The following is a 25,939-nucleotide window of genomic DNA, read 5'->3' on the forward strand; positions in this document are numbered from 1 at the left end:
ATGGTTTTTTACTCGAAAACTCATGCTTTCAATTTTTATTTACTCAAACACGAAAAATAACATAGTTTTGGAAATCACACATCATGTAGAGAGAGACATGCCCTTATAATTTCCAACAAGTCGTCCATACATCGGAAGATGGGCACCTTTTCAAGGAAAAATTTTTTCTAACAACATGTTTTCTTTGAAAAAAAAATACAACTAATCCTAATTTTGTTCAAAGTTAAGATAGCGATAAAGTGTATTCGACAAAGTTTGAGATCTTATAAAAATATGAACTTTCGTCAAAGACGTCAACTTTCTAACGTTTATAATTTCTGTGCGTAAATTCTCGCGTTAGACATGTTCTTGAAATGTTTCTATATAGAGAAAAGTTAGCAGAGCATGTAAATTGCGATAATTTATACATAAAAATTTTACGAATCAAACATTGAAAGTAATTTTTCAATGAAAAACATGAAAAGTTGTTGTTCGAAAAACTTTGGCCTGTAAAAGTGTCCGTCTTCCGATGTATGAATGACTCGTTGGAAATTGTAAGGGCTATTTATATTATTTTTTTTGAAAATTTTAAAATAACATGTTCTCGAGAGAATTTTTTTTTTAATAAAAACCTAAATAATTTCCTTCATTTCATTCTTTAACCACCATTTTGTAGGTCTTATAGGTTTAAAGTTAAAATTTTTCGAAAAAAAATCATAATTAAAAAAAAATCACAAGAAAGCTATCAGATCTACAAAATTTTAGTCAAAGAATGAAATAGAGGAAATTATTTAGGTTTTCATAAAAAAATATGAAACAAATTTTTGAAAAAAAACTCATTGGAAAAAAATATTTTGATAATTAAAGATTAATTTTTCTTGAAAACAATTTTTTTTAAATTCTGAAAAAATATTAGGTGTACCGGTAAATTTCTTCGGTTTTACAACAGATGGCGTTACTTGATTATTATTCCAGTGAATAAAATTTCCAGACATTCGCTGGAAAGCTATTGTCTTTGCGTGTCTTTTTCAGTATACGCCAAAAAGTTTAAGCGTGAACAACATAGTTTTTTGCTACCTCGAATATGTCGAATTTCGTACCAACGAGAGTGTTTTTGCGGGGAGTGTTACTTCATTACTTCAATATGAAGAAAAAAGCTGCAGAAAGTCATTGCAATTAGGTGGAAGTTTATGGTGACCATGCTCCAACTGAGCGAACGTGTCAGACGTGGTTTGCACGATTTAAAAGTGGTATTTTTGACTTAGAAGATGAAGAACTTTCCGGACCGCAAAAAAATTTTGAAGATGAAGAATTGGAGGCTTTTGATCACAAACGCAACAAGAACTTACAGATACACTAGGAGTAGTTCAGCAAACCATATCCGATCGCTTAAAAGCAATGGGAATGATTCGAAAGATAGGACATTGTGTGCCGTATGAATTGAACGCCGTTTTTTCACGTGCGAACAACTGTTTCAACGGCATAAAAGAAAGAGTTTCTTGCATCGAACCGTTACTGGCGATGAAAAGCGGGTCCATTAGGACAATTTTAAACGTCGGGCAACGTATGGATACCCCGGCCATGCATCAACATCGACGGCCGCGCGGAATATTCACGGCCAGAAGGTTATGCTGTCTATTTGGTGGAACCAGCTGGGCGTGGGTGTACCGACGATAATTGATGTGTTTGAGCAGTGCGCTGAAGGAAAAACGTCCACAATATGAGCAAAGACACGATAAAATTATTTTGCAGCACGACAATGCTTGACCACATGTCGCGAAACCGGTCAAAAGATATCTGGAAACACCGAAATGGGAGGTCCCATCTCACCCACCGTATTTTCCAGACATTGCTCCGTCCGAATACTACCTTTTTCGATCGATGCAACATGGCCTGGTTGACCAGCTTTGATGAAGGTTTTGATGAAGTCAAAAATTGGATCGATTCGTGGTTAACCGACATTTTGTGACTAGCGATGGGTAATTTAGTATTGTAACCAATAATAAATTAAGTTTGTAACCGTTTTTGCAGAATAATACATTAATTTTTGAAAAAAACCCAAGAAACTTATCGGTACTCCTATTAGATATGAATAGCCCTTACAATTTCCAACAAGTCATTCATACATCAGAAGATGGGTACTTTTACAGGGAAAAAGTTTTTCGAACTTCAACTTTTTCATGTTTTTGTTTTTTGAAAATTTTTTATTAATGTTTAATTCGTAACATTTTTATGTATACATTATCGCGATGTATATGCTCTGCTAACTTTTGTATATTTAGAAACATGTCAAGAACATTTCTAACGCGAAAATTTACACACAAAAATATCACGAGTAAAACACTATTTTTTCAGGAGTCTTCATACATAAATGCTTTATTTTCCAGAAACTATAAACTATAGAAAGTTGACGTATTCGACGAAAGTTCATATTTTAATAATATCTAAAACTTTGTCGAATACACTATATTGATATCTTGACAAAATTAGGATTAGATCTAATTTTTTCAAAGAAAACATGAAAAAGTTCTAGTTAGAAATTTTTTTCCCTGTAAAAGTGCCCATCTTCCGATGTATGAGCGACTGGTTGGAAATTGTAAGGGCTATTAATATACCTTTTTTGAGAATTTAAAAAAATACGTTTTTCAGAAAAATTAATTTTAATATTTAAAATATTTTTTTTCCGCGAATTTTATTTTTCAAACAAATTTTGGTGTTTTTCTATAAAAATTTAAACAATTTTCTACATTTCATCTTTAGACATGAATCTTGTAGGTATTATAGTTTTTAAGTTACATTTTTCTGTAAAAAATCATGAAAATTTTTTTGGCCCTTTTCAAAAAGTAGAATTAGACTACTTCTTGAAAAGGGCCAAAAAATTTTTTTTTGAATATTTCAAGTATGTAAAGTTGCTTAAGGTGAAGGTGGAAGCTAGCCATTGTAGTAGTATAGGTAAACCCTCGTGTAAAAATGGGGTAATAGTGTTTGTGAGAGAAGAGCAAAGCACACGTAAATAGATCAATTCACTTATCAGACTGTGTGGCGCTTCATTGACACGAGTCTTTGAATACATTTGAAAAAAAAAAAACAAATAACAATTCAATACTAAAGTAAAATGTATGAACGATATGTTCCGATGAACAATTGCAAATATAAATATATATAGAAGGTGCATTTGCATATGATTCTGATTATACGCGAGCGTAACATGAGCAAATTTATAACACATGCGAATTGGGGCTCTTTTGGTATTAACAAGTTCTTCCGCATAGTAACTCGATGTTGATAATTCCTTCATATTTTCCTTCGTTGATCGTATTGTTTTCACATATTCACGTTGGAAAGCCTTAACCCTTCTCTTCGTTGGCCGAGGCATTTAGATTGAATTTAATACTTTTCCGTTTACTGTTTTTGAAAGCATAGGCAGCCGTGGCAGTGTTTCGAACTCTGCAATACAATTTTCTTACCCAATGTTAAAGTTGCTAAAACTTACATTATAGACCCATTAAACGTAAAAATAATAATTGCATTGATATCAATACAATTTTATTCTATTGATTTTCATGACATGGGACGCTATGACTCCGGAATAACATTTTATTGAGTGGTTTTTATAGCTGTTTCGATGATGTTGTTTGGCATCAGTATCGAAAAAATAACGATGCTTCCACCAATACAAACAAAACCATTGCTGAAGATTGAAAAACGAAAATTTAACTTTCAGAGCACTTGCTCGAGTTTTCCGACGTTCTTCACTATACGGTGCGAAAGCAGATGAAAATTTAATATCTTGTGAGTAATCGATTAAAGTTTGGTTGATATTACTTGATGGGAAGTGTGCAAAAACGATCATTTTCTTCACACTGTTTCGCAAAATTATTCATTTTCTGGCGAGGGGTGAGGGAGGGAGATGAAAGAAATGAGCGCCATTTGTGGCTAGCTTCCACCTTCACCTTAAAAGACCCATGTGTTTAGATTTTATTATTATATTTATATTTCATCCGTTTCCTCTGTTATCCGCATATTTTCAACCGGCATTATTCTGGGCAGACAATACATAGCAACAATAACAATCCGGATCAAGACAAGTAATTTCCCGTATTCTTCTCTTTTATAAAGGCCATGTTTCATCTTTAGACACCCGAGGAGGCAGAACACGATGGAAAACCCTTTTCTGCTACCCTTCGAGACCATAATCTGGTATCTGATGATGATTTGTGGTGCAATTTTGGCGATGGTTTTGTTCACCAGTTTGCTGTTCGAAGATTCAGGTAAGATTGTGGCACTTCGTTCAATTTTCATTTGGGCTCAACACGGAACGAGTATGAATTTTCCCCCCAAATAGACAACTCAATTCTCGCAGTTTTCTTCCAATGCCGCTGTACAGAATGCACATAGATACAACAACTGTTCGTGCGAAGCTACTTTTATTGAGTTGAGGAATAGTTTCGAGAAAAAAAACTTTTACATCGCCTGACATTTATTTCCGCCTGCAAAGATTGATGGAGAAAATCTTTGCAAACTCAAAACGAGTAACCGTGCGGGTTTCGGGCGGAAACAGACAATCCTTTAGGATGTGCAGAATGCGAACAAAAACGAACTTTTTTTTTCGAACACACTACTTGTCTTTTGTCTGCACTTTCCATGTAAATTTTTTATTTGATCAGAAAATGTTTTTCTTTCGTTCTCCTCCTTTATTCGGGCTCTCTATGATTCACGGCAGGATACAATGGCAGAATAGGCAGACTTTCACATTTCTAGAATGTGAATGATTTTGCTTTGTGTCAATATATTTTATTTCCATTTATTTCCATTTTTTTCCAAATCTTAGCTGTGGGAAATTACATCCTGCATAGATAAGGCGTCTCAAGCGATCGCTGTGCCTCCAACTAGATTGTGAAACCATAACAAAAGTTTATTGAGATCCAACTTAAACAATGATATGGTTGTTTTAAAATCAGACTAAATATTAAAAGAGTTTATCTCCATTCTAGCGAAAGAAGCGTTCTCTGAATTGTTTCGAATACAATTGTAATGAGCTCTGTTCGTGTATGACAAACTCGGTGACTGACGATAAGTAAAAATTGTCAAAATTTGGTGGCTGCCTCTTACGCGATGATACAAAAAAAGAATATATCTTACAAATGACACGAACGTGTGCAGAAACGTTTTTGTCTAGTGGTAATGTTTCTCCGAAGTCGGTGAGGCACTGGACCCCCTCTAGTTAATATTTTAGAGCCAGCTACAATTATGGAGCAGCATAGTGGATTATGCACTTAATGTGAAGTGAGTCACCACAGGTCTCCGCTTATGTTGAGTTATTAGAGACGCAGCATTTGTGACAGATTAGTGAACAGAATACAAAATTTTATGTTAACCTTTAATTCATGCATTCATTTAATTCAGTAATGATACAACAACAACTCTTCTGCTGAAGATACACAGCATCCTCATTTATGGAAAATATATAAAACTAGCTGACCCGGCAAACTTCGTCCAGCCCAACATTTGTTTTATGTTATTAATACCTTCAAACATTCATGTTTTCTTACTATGAGCAAATTCATGGGTCCAATCGCAGAACTGTTCATTGATTGATCTTTTTATCAACCCCGTTGAATTTGCATTTTACTTTAAAATTCCTAGTATGTCTAACAAAACTCATCATTACAATATCAGATTATTTTAAGACACAATTCTCGTTCAAGACTTTTCAACCACTTGCAAATAATATGTTTCTCCGTTACATGGAATAAATATTTTATACAGATAATATGATAGAATAAAGACGCCCCCTGTAATTTGTGTTTCATTTGTATGGCAGCTCCTCCTTAGAGAGGAGGGGGGGGGGGTGTTTAACCACCATAGAAACATTTATTGTACCCTAAAACCTCCATATGCTTAATTTGGTTCCATTTGCTTGATTGGTTCTCGAGTCATGCAGAAATTTCTGTTTCATTTCTATGTCTTGTGCTTGATTAATTCTCGAGTAACGTAGAAATTTGTGTTTCAAGAGCGTTTTGCATGGACCGGAAGAGATGATAATCACTTGGCGCCAGGTCCGGACTATACGCTGGGTGCAATAGGACATCCCATCCGAGCTCCCGTAGATTCACGAGGGTCATCAAAGGTGTGTGAGGCCGAGCGTTGTCTTGGTGGAAAACAACACCATTCCTATTGATCATTTCTGGCCGCTTCTGGTCAATCGCCTGCTTCAAACGGTCAAGCTGTTCACAGTAGAGAACCGAGTTGAGGGTCTGGCCATAGTTGAGCAGCTCATAGTGGATGATTCCCTTCCAATCCCACCAAACACACAGCAAAACCTTCCTGGCTGTCAATCCGGGCTTGGCGATGGTTTGGGCCGGCTCACCGCGCTTCGACCACGATTTTTTTCGCTTTAGGTTGTCGTACGTGATCCACTTTTCATCACCAGTCACCATCTTCGTCAAAAATGGGTCGAGTTCGTTCCGTTTCAGCAGTGCATCGCAGGCGTTGATTCGGTCTTAAAGATTTTTTTGTGTCAACTCCTGTGGCACCCATACATCCAGCTTTTTTCAGAATCCAATTTTCTGCAAATGGTTCCAAACGGTTTTATGGTCTATACCCAAATCCTGGCCAATCGAGCGAGTGCTCACATGCCGATCTACTTGGATGATTTCAACGATTTTATCGGTTTTCACGACGATTGGCCTACCAGTACGGGGTGTATCTTCGACAGCCACTACACCAGAACGAAATCGATCAAATCAACGCTGTGCTGTGCGAATCGTTATAGTATCGGGTCCATAAACTACACGAATTTTTTCGGCCACCTTCGTTGCAGTTTTACCTCGCAGGTAGTAAAAACGTAAAATATGGCGAATTTCTTGCTTGGTGGACTCCATCTTTGACGCGCTATATCTTGAGACTGAAAAGGACAATCACAACACTGTCAAAACGTCACTTGTAGCACAGATTGTCGTCTTTAAATAGCCGTATAATATGACCCGATGCGATAAATACAACACAAGATATGTTTAAGTGTTGCCATATATTGACAATATCCGACATTTCGTTTTCCCCAACCCAATATATAGATGGCTTCATCGATAGCGCATCGCATAGCTTTTCGTCACTTCATCTATCTGAATAAAAGTGTTAATATCGAAAAGTAATATAGCCGGCTCAATACTAAAGGCGAAAGAGTGTAAACATTTTCGTACCTCGCACTTTTCGTGGCACTCATGAATGAGGAGGAAATAAATCAAAAGTTTTGACGTTAATGACACACCATGTTCCATGTACCGGAGGCGAGATAGTACAAGTTTGGTTGTGCATGCGGGGGTGTCGACTGGCTTGATAGAGGAAAAAATATCAATCCGGATTGATGCACTGTCGTCGAGTGCTTCGTTACATCAGGGTACAAAGCAGGGATGGAATAATGGCACAAAATCAGCAGCAGCATTGCAGCTCTGTGCTGTAGTTGATACTTTAGGCATTGATAAGAAGGTTATCGATACTGTTCGAGACATAGCATAGTGCACTACGTTTCAGAATCGGGATTTAGTGCGATAAAATACTGTTCGATTGAGTTCTGTGCCTTCCCCTTGTTTGGATCCCGTCGGACTATTTTCGGGATGTATTTATTCATAGTACAGAAATTTCCATTTTGAAAGTTATAGTTATTTAGTTTTTAGCCTTTAGTGTTTAAACACTCAACGATCCACTACGTACCAAAAAACTGATATTTGTGAGAAATGAGTCTGAAAAAATCAATCGTTGAATTAATTCGTTCGGTTTTTTGCATGCAAAATAATTTCTTTAAGGCAATATTCTAGTCTAGAAATTTGAAAAAAGTCAAATTTTTATTTTCATATTTCTGTAGTTAAGACATTCAAGAATATACTCTAGTAAAGACTTATCGAAAATCCTATTATCAACCGAGTTAAGGCCATTTTAGTGACGCAGTATCTAAACTGGTACGGCCATAACAATAAACTTCAAACGCGTTTTTCTCGAAACTAGTTTTTTTCAAATTGGTGTACACGATATCTCAAGTTTTACTGAACCGATTTATGTCGAATATATATTTGAATACAATCTACATGCATCTCTCTGTCGCACGAGCCACTGAAAAATTGTGATTTTAAAAAATCGGGAAACGTAAGAAAAAACGTTTTGAATCGCATTTTGTTTTTCAAACGGTCGCCATTTCGTTAAAAAAGAGGTTTTGGCAGGCGTACTCCCACTAAAAGATCGTTTCAATTTGTTATCTCTTCGGTTCCTTATCCGGTGTAAGGTTATGAACCCATTGGTGATCGCAAATTTTGATCAGCTGATCGAACTAAATTTTCACATAGGATTCATGAATTCATATCATGAATTCATCTCCAAGCAGGCTATTCCTTCTTCGTATATTCCCAACCGTTTTTGTTTTCCTGACTACATCCATTCCTCTGTGCATTTCGATCTGTCCATGAAGCAGCATTTCCATGGAATTCCAAATTATCATCGATCGGAGTTCGTTCCAACGATCCAACGACAAATCGCCTTCAATTAATTTTATTCTTTCGTCTGTAAAAATATCATCGCTAACTAGCAACGCAAGTGATTCGAAGATGAATTGGGACGGTGTCTTCATTCGATTATCCCTAAGGTCAATCTCAAACCGTGGTTCAAAAGTCTGGAATTGAGTCGGAAATTTATTTTCATCTTCTCCCGACTCATGTTCAATCACTGTTCATTAGATGCAGTACTTTTCCATTTCAATCTTGCCAGCAACAATCTCTGCGTTTGTGGTCAAGGTTATCACGACATCGAGCACGTTGTTTGGTCGTGCGAGGTGTATCTGATCGCCAGATCGAGTTTATAACTCCCGTCGGGTCCGTGGAAGACAACTCAATGTGCCGGTGATAGATGTATTGGCTCGGTTAGGCCTTGATTACATGTCCCAAATATATGATTTCCTTAAAGCTGTCGATCTTCGTGTGTGATTGTCCCTATATCCTTATACCCCCTTTTTGACATAGACGTAGTTCTAGCCTTTCATTAAGGCTGCCAAATCAGAAAACAGGTCACGTTTTTATGAAATAAAGTTAACGTTAATAAGTATTTTTGCGAACGTGATTTTGGCGACTTACATACCAAACGAATCGGAAATTTCCTAAGATTTGTTTGATATGCTATACATTACGATCCCACAGTCTGTATATGGTTTAAATCAGAGGTTCTCAACAGTTTTGGACAAGAGACCGCTTTTCCAGAATAAAGTCATATCTTAGACCCCCATAGCCAAATTTCTTTGAAAATCATATCTTTAGTTTTTTTTATCAGTTTGAAAACATTGCAGATGGTTAAATAAATAAACCTTACATTATTTTCTCACGCAGAAATCACGAGTTCAATTCACACTCTCGACATTCTTCCAAAAAATGGAAGTAGTTTGACAAACCAGCCAAAAGTGTTGAAAGACACTAATACAGTAAAAAAAATATTTTCTCATCATATTCAACAAAGTAAATAGAGATAAAATTTAGTAAATATCAAGTGTAATAAATAACTATCAATACAAATTACTCACAACCTCTTCTTCTTCTTCTTCAATGGCACTAACGTTCCTAGAGGAACTTCGCCGTCTCAACGTAGTATTACTTGCGTCATTTTTATTAGTACTTAGTTGAGATTTCTATGCCAAATAACACGCCTTGAATGCATTCTGAGTGGCAAGCTCTAGAATACGCGTGATCACAGTGCAAGTCGGAGGAAATTTATTTGACGAAAAATTCCCCCGACCAGAACGGGAATCGAACCCGAACACCCGGCATGTAAGTTATGACGCTAACCACTCGGCCACGGACTCACAACCTATAAAAACATTCTAATCGCAAACCAATCCACCAACTACCAAAATACTCGCTTTACGGCCTAGATACGTTCCATGAAACTTGGCCGCAAAGCGAAAAGCCATATAAGGAATTATTCTAATATTATTCTAATACAAATTTGTTAAATATGTAACATGGTTTATAATTCAAAATGCATTTTATCTTTCTATTTCATTTACATCAAAAATACATACATAACAAGTACATACATTTGTCCATAAAATAATAACAGAGTCTGTTATAAAATATAAAGTTACGTAAAATATGTGTATGTATATTAGAGTGTCAATGGAATAGCCATCTTGAATTTTTAAACGGGATTTTCTTAAAAATGTTGATGTTTTGCACAGAGTAGTTTTTCGAGGGAATCAACCTTTTTAAAAATGTTCCGTTTGAAAATTCGTGATGGTCATTTTTATTAGTAGTCTAATATAAACCTACTTAGATATATCGACATAGAATGAAAATTTGTTTGGCCGTTATAGTGAAACATTTTAGGCCGTAAATCGGAAACGTGCCTTAATTGAAGAGGGCTGTTGTAGCGAAATGCCATATAAAGAGCGGCCGTATAGCGAGGTATGGGTGTAAAGGGTGTGTCACATCAAATTGCATCACGGAAAAAACGCTGTAGAAATTCGCCCAGTAGACCGATCCTTTTGAAAATTTTAGACAGTAACGTACAACGTCAGGTTGTAGTTTTTTTTGAACAGAAATCCATTTTCTCTTGAAGTCCGCCTCCGATTTGACAACTTTTGGGTTCTTCCGGAGGGCCTGCTTCATAATCGCCCAATATTTCTCTATTGGGCGAAGCTCCGGCGCGTTGGGCGGGTTCATTTCCTTTGGCACGAAGGTGACCCCGTTGGCTTCGTACCACTCCAACACGTCCTTTGAATAGTGGCACGAAGCGAGATCCGGCCAGAAGATGGTCGGGCCTTCGTGCTGCTTAAATAGTGGTAGTAAGCGCTTCTGTAGGCATTCCTTAAGGTAAACCTGCCCGTTTACCGTGCCGGTGGCAAACGATCTGCTCTTGCGGAAATCGGAGCGCCCCCTTCGGAATTTCCGCAAGAGCAGATCGCTTGCCACACCATGTACTTTTTGGCAAACTTGGATAGTTTCTGCTTGCGAATCTCCTCCGGAACGCTGAATTTGTCCTCTGCGGAGAAGAACAACAGGCCCGGCAGCTGACGAAAGTCCGCTTTGACGTAGGTTTCGTCGTCCATTACCAGGCAATGCGGCTTCGTCAGCATTTCGGTGTACAGCTTCCGGGCTTGCGTCTTCCCCACCATGTTTTGCCTTTCGTCGCGGTTAGGAGCCTTCTGAACCTTGTATGTACGCAGGCCCTCCCGCTGCTTGGTCCGCTGGACGAATGAACTTGACAAATTCAGCTTATTGGCGACATCCCGGACCGAACTTCTCGGATCACGTCTAAACTGCTAACTACGCGCCTGTGATCTTTTTCACTGACGGAGCATCCATTTTTGCCGTTCTTCACCTTCCGGTCGATGGTTAGGTTCTCGAAGTATCGTTTTAGTACTCTGCTGACCGTGGATTGGACGATTCCCAGCATCTTACCGATGTCCCTATGTGACACATCCGGATTCTCGAAATGAGTGCACAGGATTAATTCACGACGCTCTTTTTCGTTCGACGACATTTTTCCAAATTTACGAAAAATTGACAGTGAAGCATGGCCAACGTGATCTATACACCCTTATCTGATTATAAGCGAAAGCTGAAGATATAATTCCTAAAAATTAAATTTCTACAGCGTTTTTTTCGTGACGCAATTTGATGTGACACACCCTTTATCAAAATACGGTTCAATATTAGTTAGTTGAAGCCTTAAATCTTCGCGTTCGTTGATTTTCAAAATTCTGTTTCGCGTTGTTTGTGACCATGATGAAGCCTTTTGCGACAATGTATGATGATGGAAAAACGAGAAGATATTTTTCAGCAATGTCTCACATCGTGGGATACTGTTTTTCAATGTTTCATTATAACTAGAACATATGACAACCTTGATTGTACTCCTGCTTGTGCTCCTCATCTGTGTTAATGATAATCAACTTTTCTTGCATGATCACCTTGGCTCTTTCCATGGATGTTATATTAGGCTGTCAAAAAAGTCCTGCGGTATTTTTATTTGAATTTTCATTTGTTCATACGATTAGTTACAATCATCTGTTTTAAGTCAAATATGCGCCGTTTTGTTCGATGACTTGTTCCCAACGAGATGCCAACTTCATAATAACCCTGTTATAGAAGCTCGCTTCCTTATTGACAAAAAACTCGGATAGCCAATTTTCACAGGCCTCTTTTGTGGCTAACTTCTGACTACGTAGCTCGTTCGCCATGGACAAAAACAGGTGGTAGTCACTTGGTGCAAGGTCCGGACAATACGGCGGATGCAAAAGAACCTCCGAGCTCCCGGAGCTTCTGGCGCGTCACCAAAGAAGTGTGTGGCCTGGCGTTGTCCTGATGGAAGACAATGCGGCCTCTGTTTATCAAAGATGGCCTTCCGGAGCGTGGCGCATCTTCGACGACCTCTACACCAGAACGAAAACGTTGAAACCATCGTTGTGCGGTGGAAATGGAAACTGTATCGGGTCCATAAACTGCACAAATTTTATTGGCAGCTTGAGATGCATTTTTGCCTTTGTCATAGTAGTACTGTAAAATATGTCTGATTTTCTCTTTATTTTGCTCCATATTTGCGACACTATAACTCACGAACGACTTAATCAAACAAAACACTGTCATCGACTATATTATAGTGCGCAAAAATACCTTTCCAACAAGCTATAGTATGACTCGATACAATGAATACAACTAGAACTACGCGCTTACAACGACACCTCGCGGAAATACCGCAGGACTTTTTTGACAGCCTAATATAATAATGATTTATTATCCATTGAAGAGTTTGAAAATTTTGAAGGTCTAAAAATATTTTAGTAAAATCCTCGTGTAATGCTTCCAAGTGAGTGACATATGATAATATAACATGGTCCTGAAGCTTTTGTGATAATTTTGACAAATGCGGAAACTGTGAATGTTCTCTTCTGCTTAAATTTTGTTTTGAATATTCTGTCAGAAGGGCCGATATTATTGATATTGTTTCAATCAAGTTGAAATCGTCACCTTACAGCTGAAACACAAATTCAAAAAAGCTGAAAATCTTGCTAGGCGGGGGCTCTTGGTGGCTTGGCGAACTCCAGCGTTTAGAAGTAACCGAGTGAAAATTTCGTCGTTCTTCTCATATAGCTGAACAAATAATCGAGTGTTCAAAGAATTGCTTCGAAGGTTTTTGATAGCACTCATAACATATAATAAAGATTGATGCGATCTAGGGCTCAGATTTTTTGCTACTAAATGCAGTCTGTGAAGCACGAAGTGAATGGCCAATACCTTACGCAGTTGTAACTTTGAGTGAGCGGTAAAACCACGATGACGACCAACCATTGATTGTGCACCATCAGTCTCAATGTTCTTCCATGGAATGGCTTTTTCGGTAAAAAAAAACCTATAGATTCATTTGAGAACGCTTATGAACTTGCAACCTAAGGATAAACTTGTTATACAGTAAAATATCAGAAGCATTTTTGGACATGAATTTGATGAGGACTTCCTTCGTGTTAAATCACGTACAGTAGAACCCCGATTATTCGCGAAATAGTCGGGCTAGGCCATCGCGTATAACGAAAATCGCGGATAATGCAATATAAGACTAAAAATGAAGTACAAACACGAAAAAAATATATATTTTAGCATGAAAACAATGTTTGATCAATACAGAAATTATTGAACTATCAATCTGTAAGGTCGTGTACATCAGTGATCAGATAATGTGAAAGCCATAACCAAAACAAAAAAGCAAGACTCTACCACTCACTGACAAATTTCGAGAAGGTTTATAGATTTACTAGGGAACTCACTTTCGATAATCGAGGTTCTACTGTATATGTTCAAAATACAGAGAAATGTCGAACATGCCTGAATAATTCGTACGCTCAAACACATTATCTTGCACGAACCTGTTCACGTTTTCATCTTGTACTTTTTGTACTTTTTTATTTTCATCTTGTGCACACTCATCGTCTTGTTCAGTTTTTAAAATGTACAGTAATAATATTTTCTACTAAAATATTAGTCATTCTAAGGGTTGCCACCATCTACAGAATATTCTGTATTTTAACACTAAACCTACCACAATGGCCCATTTTGAGCTCTTAGTCAAAATTTTCTTGCAAGTTACATTATCACAACATAATTTGCCTACACTACTTTTCTAAAAACATACATCGAATGTAGTTTTCAGTGCTTACTCCTTTCATGTTATTTTTTTGTACTGAGAAATATATGTAATCTGCCCTAACTACAACAACGGGTCATTTGACCCTTCCAAACATTTATTTTATATCAGAAAGATTTGTATGTGTGGTTGTGATACAAAATCATTGCATTACATATTTTTTGCTATTGCTTTATATTAGGCTGTCAAAAAAGTCCTGCGGTATTTTTTTTGAATTTTCATTTGTTCATAAAATTAGTTACAATCATCTGTTTTAAGTCAAATATGCGCTGTTTTGTTCGATGACTTGTTCCGAACGAGATGCCAACTTCATAATACCCCTGTTATAGAAGCTCGCTTCCTTATTGACAAAAAACTCGGATAGCCAATTTTCACAGGCCTCTTTTGTGGCTAACTTCTGACTACGTAGCTCGTTCGCCATGAACAAAAACAGGTGGTAGTCACATGGTGCAAGGTCCGGACTATACGGCGGATGCAAAAGAACCTCCCATCCGAGCTCCCGGAGCTTCTGGCGCGTCACCAAAGAAGTGTGTGGCCTGGCGTTGTCCTGATGGAAGACAATGCGGCCTCTGTTTATCAAAGATGGTCTCTTCTTCATGAGTGCTACCTTCAAGCGGTCCAGTTGTTGGCAGTACAGGTCCGAATTGAGCGTTTGGCCATAGGGAAGCAGCTCTTAATAGATTATTCCTTGACAATCCCACCAAACACACAGCAGAACCTTCCTGGCCGTTAATGAGGGCTTGGCCACCGTCTGAGCCGCTTCAGCAATTTTCGACGACAGGCCTTCCGGAGCGTGGCGTATCTTCGACGACCTCTACACCAGAACGAAAACGTTGAAACCATCGTTGTGCGGTGGAAATGGAAACTGTATCGGGTCCATAAACTGCACAAATTTTATTGGCAGCTTGAGATGCATTTTTTCCTTTGTCATAGTAGTACTGTAAAATATGTCGGATTTTCTCTTTATTTTGCTCCATATTTGCGTGTCGCACGCAAATAACTCACGAACGACTTAACCAAACAAAACACTGTCAAGGACTATATTATAGCGCGCAAAAATACCTTTCCGTCAAGCTATAGTATGACTCGATACAATGAATGCAACTAGAACTACGCGCTTACAACGACACCTCGCGGAAATACCGCAGGACTTTTTTGACAGCCTAATATATTTTGTTGTATTTGTGAATGAATAGTGAATGATCAAAATTTATTGTATTGCTGACTATCCAAGCGAAGCAAAGTTCATCAAAACCATGTATAAACATCATACAATTTATAATGAGAAAACTTTTTTATGGATTATTATGTTGTATTGATACGACTTAAACAAACCATAACTAAGAACAATAAATTCAAAATGAAAATAAACCTTTCTTTCCATTTTTTTCCGTTAGTGTTTTGATGCAGATTTTTTTTTGCTAAAAATACAAATATACAGATTTTTTCAGAAAATTTTACAGGATCAAATGTGCCAACTTTGGTCATTTTTATTTTTATAACAGAGTGGTTCACGTAACACAATTTATAGAGTATCTTCTTCTTCTTCTTCAATGGCACTAACGTTCCTAGAGGAACTTCGCCGTCTCAACGTAGTATTACTTGCGTCATTTTTATTAGTACTTAGTTGAGATTTCTATGCCAAATAACACGCCTTGAATGCATTCTGAGTGGCAAGCTCTAGAATACGCGTGATTACAGTGCAAGTCGGAGGAAATTTCTTTGACGAAAAATTCCCCCGACCATAACGGGAATCGAACCCGAACACCCGGCATGTTAGTTATGACGCTAACCACTCGGCCAAAGGAGCACCATGGAGTATCTTCAATATATCAAATAAGAACTGTGTTATTTTATATGGGTCGATATTCAGACCCCGTCGACCCCCAAGATCAATTTTCGTTTCTGTCGACTCCTAGAAAACCGAAATCGACCCCAAGGGGACATGAAACACATTGCGACACACGATCAGCTTGTTATGCGAGGGCAAGAACGAATCTTTAATCACTTATCGTTAACTGATTCTACAAAAAAAAAAACATTTCAGGGCGATCATACCATTCTACTAAACAGTTATTTCTAAAATTTCACAGCATTATAAAATAATATCCGATGTTATAAACAAGCGTATTATATAAAATAACAGCGTAGTTCGACGTCAACAATGCGGTCGTATCTTGGACACAACCTCCTATATTTTTTCCTTGCGAGTAATTGGTCCCCAGTAGAATAAGTTGAAATTTAAATACACTATAGATATACGAATAGATTTAAGAATTGAGTGTGATCATCAACATTGTCGACATCTTACTGGCGGATAATTTTTCTTGGGACCTGTATGGCCCATTTAGTTGAAATTTTGTTACCAGGCGTTATTATTTTCCGTATCGCGCAGATTTTTCGTATTTGATGGAGACGCCAGATAGTTGTAGCGCCTGATGGAGCATGACAGGGGAAATGCAGTTAAAATGAACACCCTAAGGAATATGCTCATTCAGTGCGTCCACTAACTCAACTATTTGTTGTTTAAGATATCAAACGGTTTGTATTATAAAAAAAATAGTACATATTCTTAAAAAGAAAAATAGTTGTAAAATCAAAAATTTTGTAATGTGTGGTTAAAATGATCACCTGGTGGTGGTAAAACGAACACCTGTACATATCATGTTAAACGGGTTAGATTTATACGTTTTTTCATGTTAAATTTTGTTTGAATCATTGAGAAAGTAGGTATATCCATGAAATAACCTAGTAGGTATCCATGAAATATCCATGGGCCTATTCACCTAGAGTATCTACCGTAATGAGTTTGGCTTGCACGTTACAGATTTCGAAGTAGAGTTTTGTATGAATTTATCAAGAATAAACTGCATAGACCGCCTTCGCACTAATTCCCTAAGAACGCGTAACGAACGGAAGTGTATCAAAAGTATTCTTTATCAATAAATTGAGCAAACCGCCTTCGCACTGATTCCCTACGGAACGGAGGTAACGGAGGTCGATCAATCTATCGAAATTATTCCCTCAACGCTACGGAACGCGTGACGAACGGGACTTTGAAAAATTTGTCGAAATCTACTAAGCGGGAGGATCAACGAGAACAAGATCTCCACGAACTCCGAGCGCAAATTATACAACTATTGCTTCGAACGTTGGAAGTCTGGATGCTGCTGATCTCTCGTTAACGGACTCAAGACTGTGATATATTCAAGGAACAAAACGGGTCTCAATTCTACTTAAGAGAACTTCAGAATTTTTGCTTACACGATATATTCTAATCCTCAGGTAAACACTGGGAGTAAAGGATAAAGTGAGTAATGCTTCTTCATATAGTCAAAAATTCTATGTGTCACTCGGTCAAGAATCACAGCGAATATCGATATGAATGATCCTTTTGTTTCTGTTCCAGCCACAACCGGCCTTTGGTATTACGATCGCTCGCGCGCTGGCCTATTTTATGGTTTGTTTTGGTTCTGTGTGCGTACTAAATTCTAAACTATATTCCCAGCTTAGTCAAACATACGCTCGCTTCAAGCGATAAAAATCTACGCACCAGCTGATCTAGAAGCTATGAATGAAATAGGGGAAAACACGTGATTCTGATCTTGACCTTCGTATGCCTACCATTCCTGTTGGAATAACAAATTCTTTCGATTTTTTAATTTTTTTTAAATTTATTTATCACCGTCTCGAATTGTTTATCAATTCTACAGGCTGTATCACTATAATAAGTTCTTAATCCTATTTTTAAAAACGGGTTTGGACATATTAAAGTCAAACAACGCGCATACACTGTTGAATTCACGAAAACATCTCTCCAAAGGATTGTGAAATCCATAATCCATAAGAAGTTCTGTGGCGACTAACAAACAATGAATCACGCTCACGTAGTTGTCGAGATTGCACATAAAACGATACATTATAGAATAACGATGGACAGTCGAGATTACCATTTAATAGGTCGAACACAAGAAGTTTTTGAAGGTTGGCACGCCTAGCGATTCCAAGGCGATCAGTCTGCAACGGCTTGTGTAGTTCGGAAGATGGTCTGGGTCAGTCCAGTGCAATTGTCGGAGAGCATATCGGATAAAGCTACGTTGCACTCTCTCCATCCGAATGATTTGCGTAGTGTGGAACGGGGACCACACATAGACAGCATACTACAAAATGCTGCGGACTAACGAACAGTATAGTGTTTTGATAGCGTAGACATCGTTGAAGTTAATTGTGCTGCGACGGACAAATCCGAGGGCAGCAAACGCTTTGGCGGTTGTGACGCAGATATGCTCGTTGAACCTCAGTTTACTGTCTATGACGACTCCAAGGTCCCGTATGGAATCGACGCGTTCCAGAATTCCAGGCCCAACGGAATAACGGAATTCAATTCGAGACTACCGGCGAGTGAACGACACTGTTTTGTATTTTGTTATGTTCAATTCCATTCAGTTATCCCGACACCACAACCGTAGCTCTTCTATGTCAGCTTGTAGCGCACAACAGTCAAGGTGAGATTTAATTACTTTATAAATTTTCAGATCGTTGGCGTAGAGCAGTTTCCCAGCATTCAGTCAGAAGCACAGATCGTTAATAAATAAAACGAAGATAAGCGGTCCGAGAACGCTTCCTTGCGGTACTCCAGATGTGATGGGAAAATTCGGGAATGCGAGCCATTGATGTTAGAGTATCCCTTCCGCCCAGATAAATAACAACGCAGCCACTCAGTTATCCAATACGGTAGACCCAGGTGACTAAACTTTGCTACTGCGAGTTCGTGGGGAACCTTGTCGAACGCTTTCGAGAAATCAAAGTAAATTGCATCTACCTGGTGTCTGAGATCGATTTGCGTTGACAAAAAATTAGTGAACGTCATGAGATTGGTCGTTGTCGATCGTTTACTGACGAAACCATGTTGATACTCCGATATCATCGGTTGACATGCAGCAAACAGCACATTGTGAACTAGTCCCTCAAATACTATCGCCACGCAACATAGGATGGAAATGCCTCGATAATTTTCAACAGCATGGTTAGAACCTGATTTGAAGATCGGACATCGGACGGTTTTCCACTGCTGCGGAAAAGTGCTGTGACGTAGCGATTTATTGAAAATTATCGTTAGTGGTGTCTGCAGAGATGAGACGCATTCTTTTAGAAACAGTGGCGGAAGTTTGTCAGTTCCAGAGCTTTTGGTCACGTCAAGTCTATTCAAGGCAGATAAGACATCGTGCTGAGTTATTTCGAACGGTGGCAAATCCAAATCGAAAGCGGGGCAATTCCTGAGACTGTCAGGCGAGAAAGCTGGTAAATTAGTGTTATGTACCTTCTCAAAATGATCTGCGAAAAGGTTGGCTAGGCCTTCGGGGGAATCAGCTATGTTACCGTTATAAGTCATCTCGGCTGGGAATCGGTTTGACTGCTTCCGATTGCGGATAAACGTCCGAAAATAGGAGGGATTTTGCTTCGCAGTCGTCTCCAGACGGGCGATGTAATTTCGAAATGTTGCGGTTTGCAGTTCATGATAATAAGTCTCAATTGTACGAAGGTTGTTATGATTTGCATCCGTTCGTGCTAGAAAATAACGCTTACGGGATTTGCGAACTGCGTTACGAAGGTGCTGCAGCTCAGATGTCCACCAAGTCTGCTTGTAGGAGTGCCTTGTGGATTGTCTACGTGGGAGATGCTCATCCAGGATTGCATACAGAGTGTCATAGAATATGCTCACCGTCTCGTCTGTATCCATTCCGAGAAACAACTTAACCCAGTCGGTGGCAGAGATAGCTCTGTTGAGTTGTGCAAAATTGCAGCGTCGAAAATCAAAGTCGTTGGTTCGAGTTGTGTTCCCAGGAGGTTGCAGAAAGTTTTCGTTCACGACGATGCGAAGAACCAACGGCATGTGGTGATTATCAATTCTAAGTAGGGCAGATGGAGGCACGATTAGCACGGATCGCTCACGAATACCAGGTCTAGAAGGCGGCCATTCGCATTTGTTGCAGTATTGATTTGAAGGAGACCTGTGGCAACCATTAATTCAACTCAGGTGTATGGCACGATTACCGCTATCTCACTCTACCTACCGTCATCGCATATCTCACTATCTCTCTGCTTTAAAAGTTCATCATCGACATCACGATATGTCAGATAGTGGTAAATTGGTAATTCGTGATGGTGTCGACGTCTGGTGGCGATTTCAAATTAGGGCCATAATTTGTGTCGCAAACTCGTTAGTGTAATCTCTATCAGATTAGAAGACCTGAAGCCGGTTTCTAAATTTTAAAATTTGAATGAAAATTTTCACATCATGTTATTTAATTACTTGAAACACATATTTCTGACTTTCATTCAACCATATGGCTATACAATTTCAAAATTGTTGCTGAATTTTTTTATTATAATATAAAATTGTCTTCATAAACAATTTTCGTATGAGACCACCAACTGCAAAAAAAATATTTTTAATTCAAATAGAATACTAATTTGATATGGAAAAGCTAATTTTCATTCATAATTTTAATTTTGAAAACGTTCATTCCGACTGAAAAACAGCTATTCGTTGACGCTCCCCTAAATTAGTAAACGAAGCACAATTCCGCCAACGCGGATCGCTGTTTTGAAGAAAATAAATACTTTTGACGTTTGAGATGATGGCACCAAAAACATGGATGAAGCGTTCGTTGACAACAAGCTGTTAACGTCATCATCTTTCTCCCATATTAAGCGGGGATGATTGTAGTTTCCCGCAACGACAATTGTGTCGGAATCCAAAGCTCGATTACGAAGCTGTTGGACTGATAAGGAGTGCAGTGAATATATAGCTGGTTACGAGTTGGGCTGCGTGTAAATGCCACAAACATACACTAATAAAACAGCGAATTAATCGTTGAAATCAAACAAAATATCTGTTTAGCCCTAATCGTATATGTGAACAGTCGTCCAAACTGATAATTTGTCAAAGATATCAGGTCGAATAACATAAATTTCACGGGAAATTCCTTGAATACGATGCGCGAAAAAATTACATCCGAATGGCTACCGCGAGGGAAATTTATGTTTTATTTATTTTTGACGTAGAACTACGTCTTTCATTAAGGGTGCCAAATCAGAAAACAGGTCACGTTTTTATGAAATAAAGTTAACGTTAATAACTATTTTTATCAAACGAATCGGAAATTCCCTAAGATTTGTTTGATATGCTATACATTACAATCCCCTGGCGTGTAAATGGTTAAAATTCATGAAAAGTATAAGCGTTTCCATTTTCCCATACATTTGTTCTGTCCATTTGGGTGCTTTCCCGAGCAGGGCTGTCAATAACGAACAACTTATCGACGAGCAACGAAAGGGAAATCGCAAGATATAAAGTCTCCGTGAACAAAGGAAAAGAAGAAAAACGAAGGGGAGTATTTTTTCAGAGTATAAACAGTGGATCTCGCTGAGGCAAGCTTTCAGTATCGTTCTCGATACGAAGCAATGAACATCGCTTCCTTCTTTTGCGCCATCACATATCTTCGTTTCGGATTGAGTTGTGAACGCGACCAATTTACTCACTCGCCGATGTCTCTGGCATTGCATCAAACTGACGCAATTGCATTCATGTTTTGAGCTACACAATTGTGTGGGGAATCATCAAGCTAGGCTATCGTCGGCTCACCAAGAAAATAAATGTTCTGAAGTTTTGCCTGTGATTTGACTAAGCTAATCTAGACCGGCAGTATTCACAGAAAGGGCTTTCGATGAGAAGAGCGCAAAACGGAGATGTTTGTATATTTAGTTGCTTCAAGCCATCGATATATGGGTATTTGTGTGAGTATGTGCGTGCTTCATAACCCGTACGTAAAAATAGTGACTCTTCGCTACGCTGAAACAGAGATTACTGATTGTTGAGATTAACAGAAAAAAGTTTATTTCTTTTATTTATTCAACAAGAAAGTAAATGTCGTTCTGGAATTTTGTATGTGATTTGGTTTCGCTTGCCAGTAGTACAACTCTCCACTAAGGATAATAGATGCGCTTATCTCGAGCATGAGAAAGTAGTGCATTTTTTTCGAGGCCAGTAATATCAACAGAAGCGTTTCTTTTGAGAAATGCGCAAAATGATGAGAAGAGTTTATATTTCTGGTAGCTTCAAGTCACCAATGTATGGCTCAGTATGCATGCTATGACGAACGCTTGGTTTACGTTGTACGAACGATACCCAAAGGTGCGATTCCACTGAGAAAATACTAAATGAAATGTAGCATGGTATTTGACACTTTCAAGTATTGCCATTGTTGTTTTTTTTTTTTTTTTTCCAAACTATATATTTTATAAAGGCTCATATGGCGTTAGCCTCACGGGGCCGGGAGTTCAATACAATTTTTCTTATTATCTATGTTAGTAATATGTAACCGATTACTCGCGGTTGGCTCGAGGTTAGTATTACAATTGTTTTCGTAATTGGGATGTTGCTGTCTCCAATGCTCTGTACGTGTGCCCGACACGGGATACTTCCTATTGGGATGCAGCTGACCATTAATCAGCAATGCCCCCCTAGTCTGTACCTCATATCTAGCGTGGTGCGTCTTTCTCGACTCGAGGAATCCAGGATAGAATGGTCAATGGCGCAATCATCAGTTCGTGTAGAGTTGTCATGAGCGGTACAACCTTTGGCTCTTGTTGAATGATCAGTGGACTTCACAACCTTTGGCCCGTGTGTCTGTAACGAGTGTGTGTATGTATTGCCGCGACTAAGTAAAAGTTTATCGATCGGATAGGAGGGATATGAAACGGGGACACAACGAAGGAAACATCATTAAACGTTGACATCGGCGTTTCTGAGGAACAGGTATAGATGAAGCAGAAGATCAGGATCACGGCTACCTAAGATATCCCGGACGGGGATATCCGATTGTCTGCCTTGTGCTTTTAGTGCTCTAGAGAGCTGAGAGCGAGCAGCATGGAACCGGATACACGACCAGACAACATGCTCGATGTCGTTAGCCATCGCCACAATCACAAAGATTGTTTGCTGCGAGCCCAATGCGATAGAGATGCGCGTTTAGGTTGTAGTGATTGGACATAAGCCGAGATATCACGCGAATGAAATCACGACCGACATTCAATCCCTTGAACCATGCACTCGTCGAGATCTTAGGGATAATCGTGTGTAACCAACGACCGAACTCATCTCCACTCCACATGCGCTGCCAACTTACGAGCGTGTACTGACGAGGAATGTGGAAAAATTCATTATAAGCAATTTGTCTTTCAAAAAGAGTGCCTTCTAAAGCGCCCACCTTAGCTAGCGAGTCCGCTTTCTCATTCCCCGGAATCGAGCAATGAGAGGGAACCCATGCTAAGGTAATCTTGAATAATTTTTCGACCAAAACACTTAATAGTTGTCTTATTCTTGTTAGGAAATAAGATGAGCGTTTATCAACCTTCATTGAACGGATTGCCTCTAATGAGCTGAGACTGTCTGAAAAAATAAAATAGTGGTCGATGGGCAATGTTTCAATGATCCCCAGTGCGTAGTATATCGCACCCAGTTCAGCAACATACACGGAACAAAGATCTTTGAGTTTGAAAGAGGCACTGGAATTTTCATTGAAGATGCCAAAGCCAGTGGACCCGTTTATGAATGAACCGTCAGTAAAGAACATTTTATCAGATCTAACTATGCCCCCATATTCTGCCGAAAATATCGGCGGAATAGAATCTGAGCGTAGATGATCTGGGATTCCATGGATTTTTTGACGCATGGACAGATAAAAAATGACAGAGGAGTTGCAAAAGTATGGGAAGCAAACTTGGTTGGAGATGCCTGGTGAAGGGTGCACGTCGTGGGTAAGGTACTCATGGTATAAAGACATAAAACTTGACTGAGGAATCAGTTGGAGTAGATTTTCGAAGTTATCAATCACCAATGGATTCATGATCTTGCAACGGATGAGAAATCTGTAGGATGATTCTGTGAACCGAAGAGTAAGCGGGGGTACTCCTGCCAAAACTTCGAGACTCATCGTATGTGTCGAATGCAAACACCCCATGGCTATACGCAAGCAACGATATTGTATTCTCTCCAGCTTGAGAATATGAATCCTGGCAGCTGATCGGAAGCAAAACCTGCCATATTCTAACACTGATAATATCGTTGTTTTGTATAACTGAATGAGGTCTCCTGGATGGGCACCCCACCATGTTCCGGTTATTGTTTGGAGAAAATTGATTCTTTGCTGGCATTTCTGTTTCAAATACGCAATGTGTATTCCCCAGGTACATTGAGAGTCAAAATATACTCCAAGGTATTTGAAAAACATCGAGTGCTTGATCGTTTTGCCGGATAGGTGAAGCTGGAATTGGGCGGGTTCGTGCTTCCTAGAAAAAACGACCATTTCGGTTTTCTCCGTAGAGAATTCGATACCGAATACGATTGAGAGCCCACGTGAACAGATTGTTCAGGGTATCTTGCAAGGATTTTTGCAGAACGGCGGGATTAGTACCCGTGATGGAAATAACTCCATCGTCTGCAAGTTGTCTCAGCGTGCAGTCTCTAGTTAGACAATCATCTATATCATTGACGTAAAAACTGTACAAGAGGGGGCTTAGGCAGGAGCCTTGTGGTAGACCCATAAAACTGTATCGAGAAGATTTCAAGCTGCCATGATTGAAAAACATGTGCTTTTCTGACAGTAAATTGTACAGGAAATTATTCAGAATTGGTGAAAGTCCACGATTATGAAGTTTCTCTGAGAGAATTTCCATGGAAACTGAATCAAATGCCCCTTTGATATCGAGAAAAACGGAAGCCATTTGTTCTTTGCGAGCAAATGCGATTTGGATTTCAGAAGATAGCAGCCCGAGACATGGCTATCACTCTCACTTGTCTCCAGTCATGCGGGACAATATTCAGCTCCAGAAACTTGTTGAACAAGTTCAGCAAACGCTGTTTTGCCAAGTCGGGAAGATTCTTCAACAAGTTGAATTTAATCTTGTCCGACCCCGGAGCTGAATTGTTACATGAGAGGAGGGCAATTGAGAATTCCACCATCGAAAAATTCTCATAGTTTCCGCTCCAACGCGGAATGTCGTGTACGACGCTTTGTGCAGGAACGGAATCGGGACAATCCTTTCTTGCAAATTTGAAAATCCAACGGTCAGAGTATTCCTCACTTTCATTTGTATGGTTCCAGCCACGCATTCTCCTAGCCGTATACCAAAGAGTGCTCATAGCGGTCTCCCTTGACAAACATGGTGCTTTCGAAACCATTCCACTAATCCAGTTTTCCGGAATTTTTTGAAAGCGGATGATTTTTCAAGGTAGACCTTTGAACACTCCTTGTCCCACCAAAGTGATGGAGGACGACGTCGTAAAGTGGTAGCAGGAACACGTTTCTTTTGAGCTTGAAGTGCGCTTTCGTAAATCAAACTCGATATAAAATTATACTCTTCGAGTGGAGGAAGTTCATGCATTGAAACAAGTGCTTCAGATATTATTTCTGCAAATTTTCTCCAGTCAATATTTTTCGTAAGGTCATACGCAATATCGACTGACTCACGAGAACCTGATTCTTTGGCGATCGATAAAATTATTGGCAGGTGGTCACTACCGTGGGGATCTTGGATTACCTTCCACGTGCAATCCAGGGATAACGAAGAAGAGCAAAGTGATATGTCTAGCATGCTTGCCCGTGCAGGAGGGTTGGCTATTCTACTTGCTTCCCCAGTATTCAAAACTGTCAATTTGAAGTTATCACACAGATCATAAATCAAAGTGGCACGGTTGTCATCGTAGAGTGAACCCCATGCT

At 39.0% G+C, this 25,939-nt stretch overlaps 1 protein-coding gene across 1 annotated transcript in view; it reads left to right on the top strand.

Annotated features, from left to right (window-relative positions):
- LOC129766660 (uncharacterized) overlaps window positions 1-25,939 on the top strand; it is a 69,470-nt gene that overhangs the window by 30,652 nt on the left and 12,879 nt on the right. Inside the window, exon 5 of the mRNA XM_055767247.1 lies at window positions 4,099-4,250. Within this exon, the coding sequence (XP_055623222.1) occupies window positions 4,099-4,250 (152 nt within the window). The remainder of the gene's footprint in view (window positions 1-4,098; window positions 4,251-25,939) is intronic.

The sequence above is a fragment of the Toxorhynchites rutilus genome, chromosome 2 (assembly GCF_029784135.1).
Source record: "Toxorhynchites rutilus septentrionalis strain SRP chromosome 2, ASM2978413v1, whole genome shotgun sequence".
NCBI classification, from domain to species: Eukaryota; Metazoa; Arthropoda; class Insecta; order Diptera; family Culicidae; genus Toxorhynchites; species Toxorhynchites rutilus.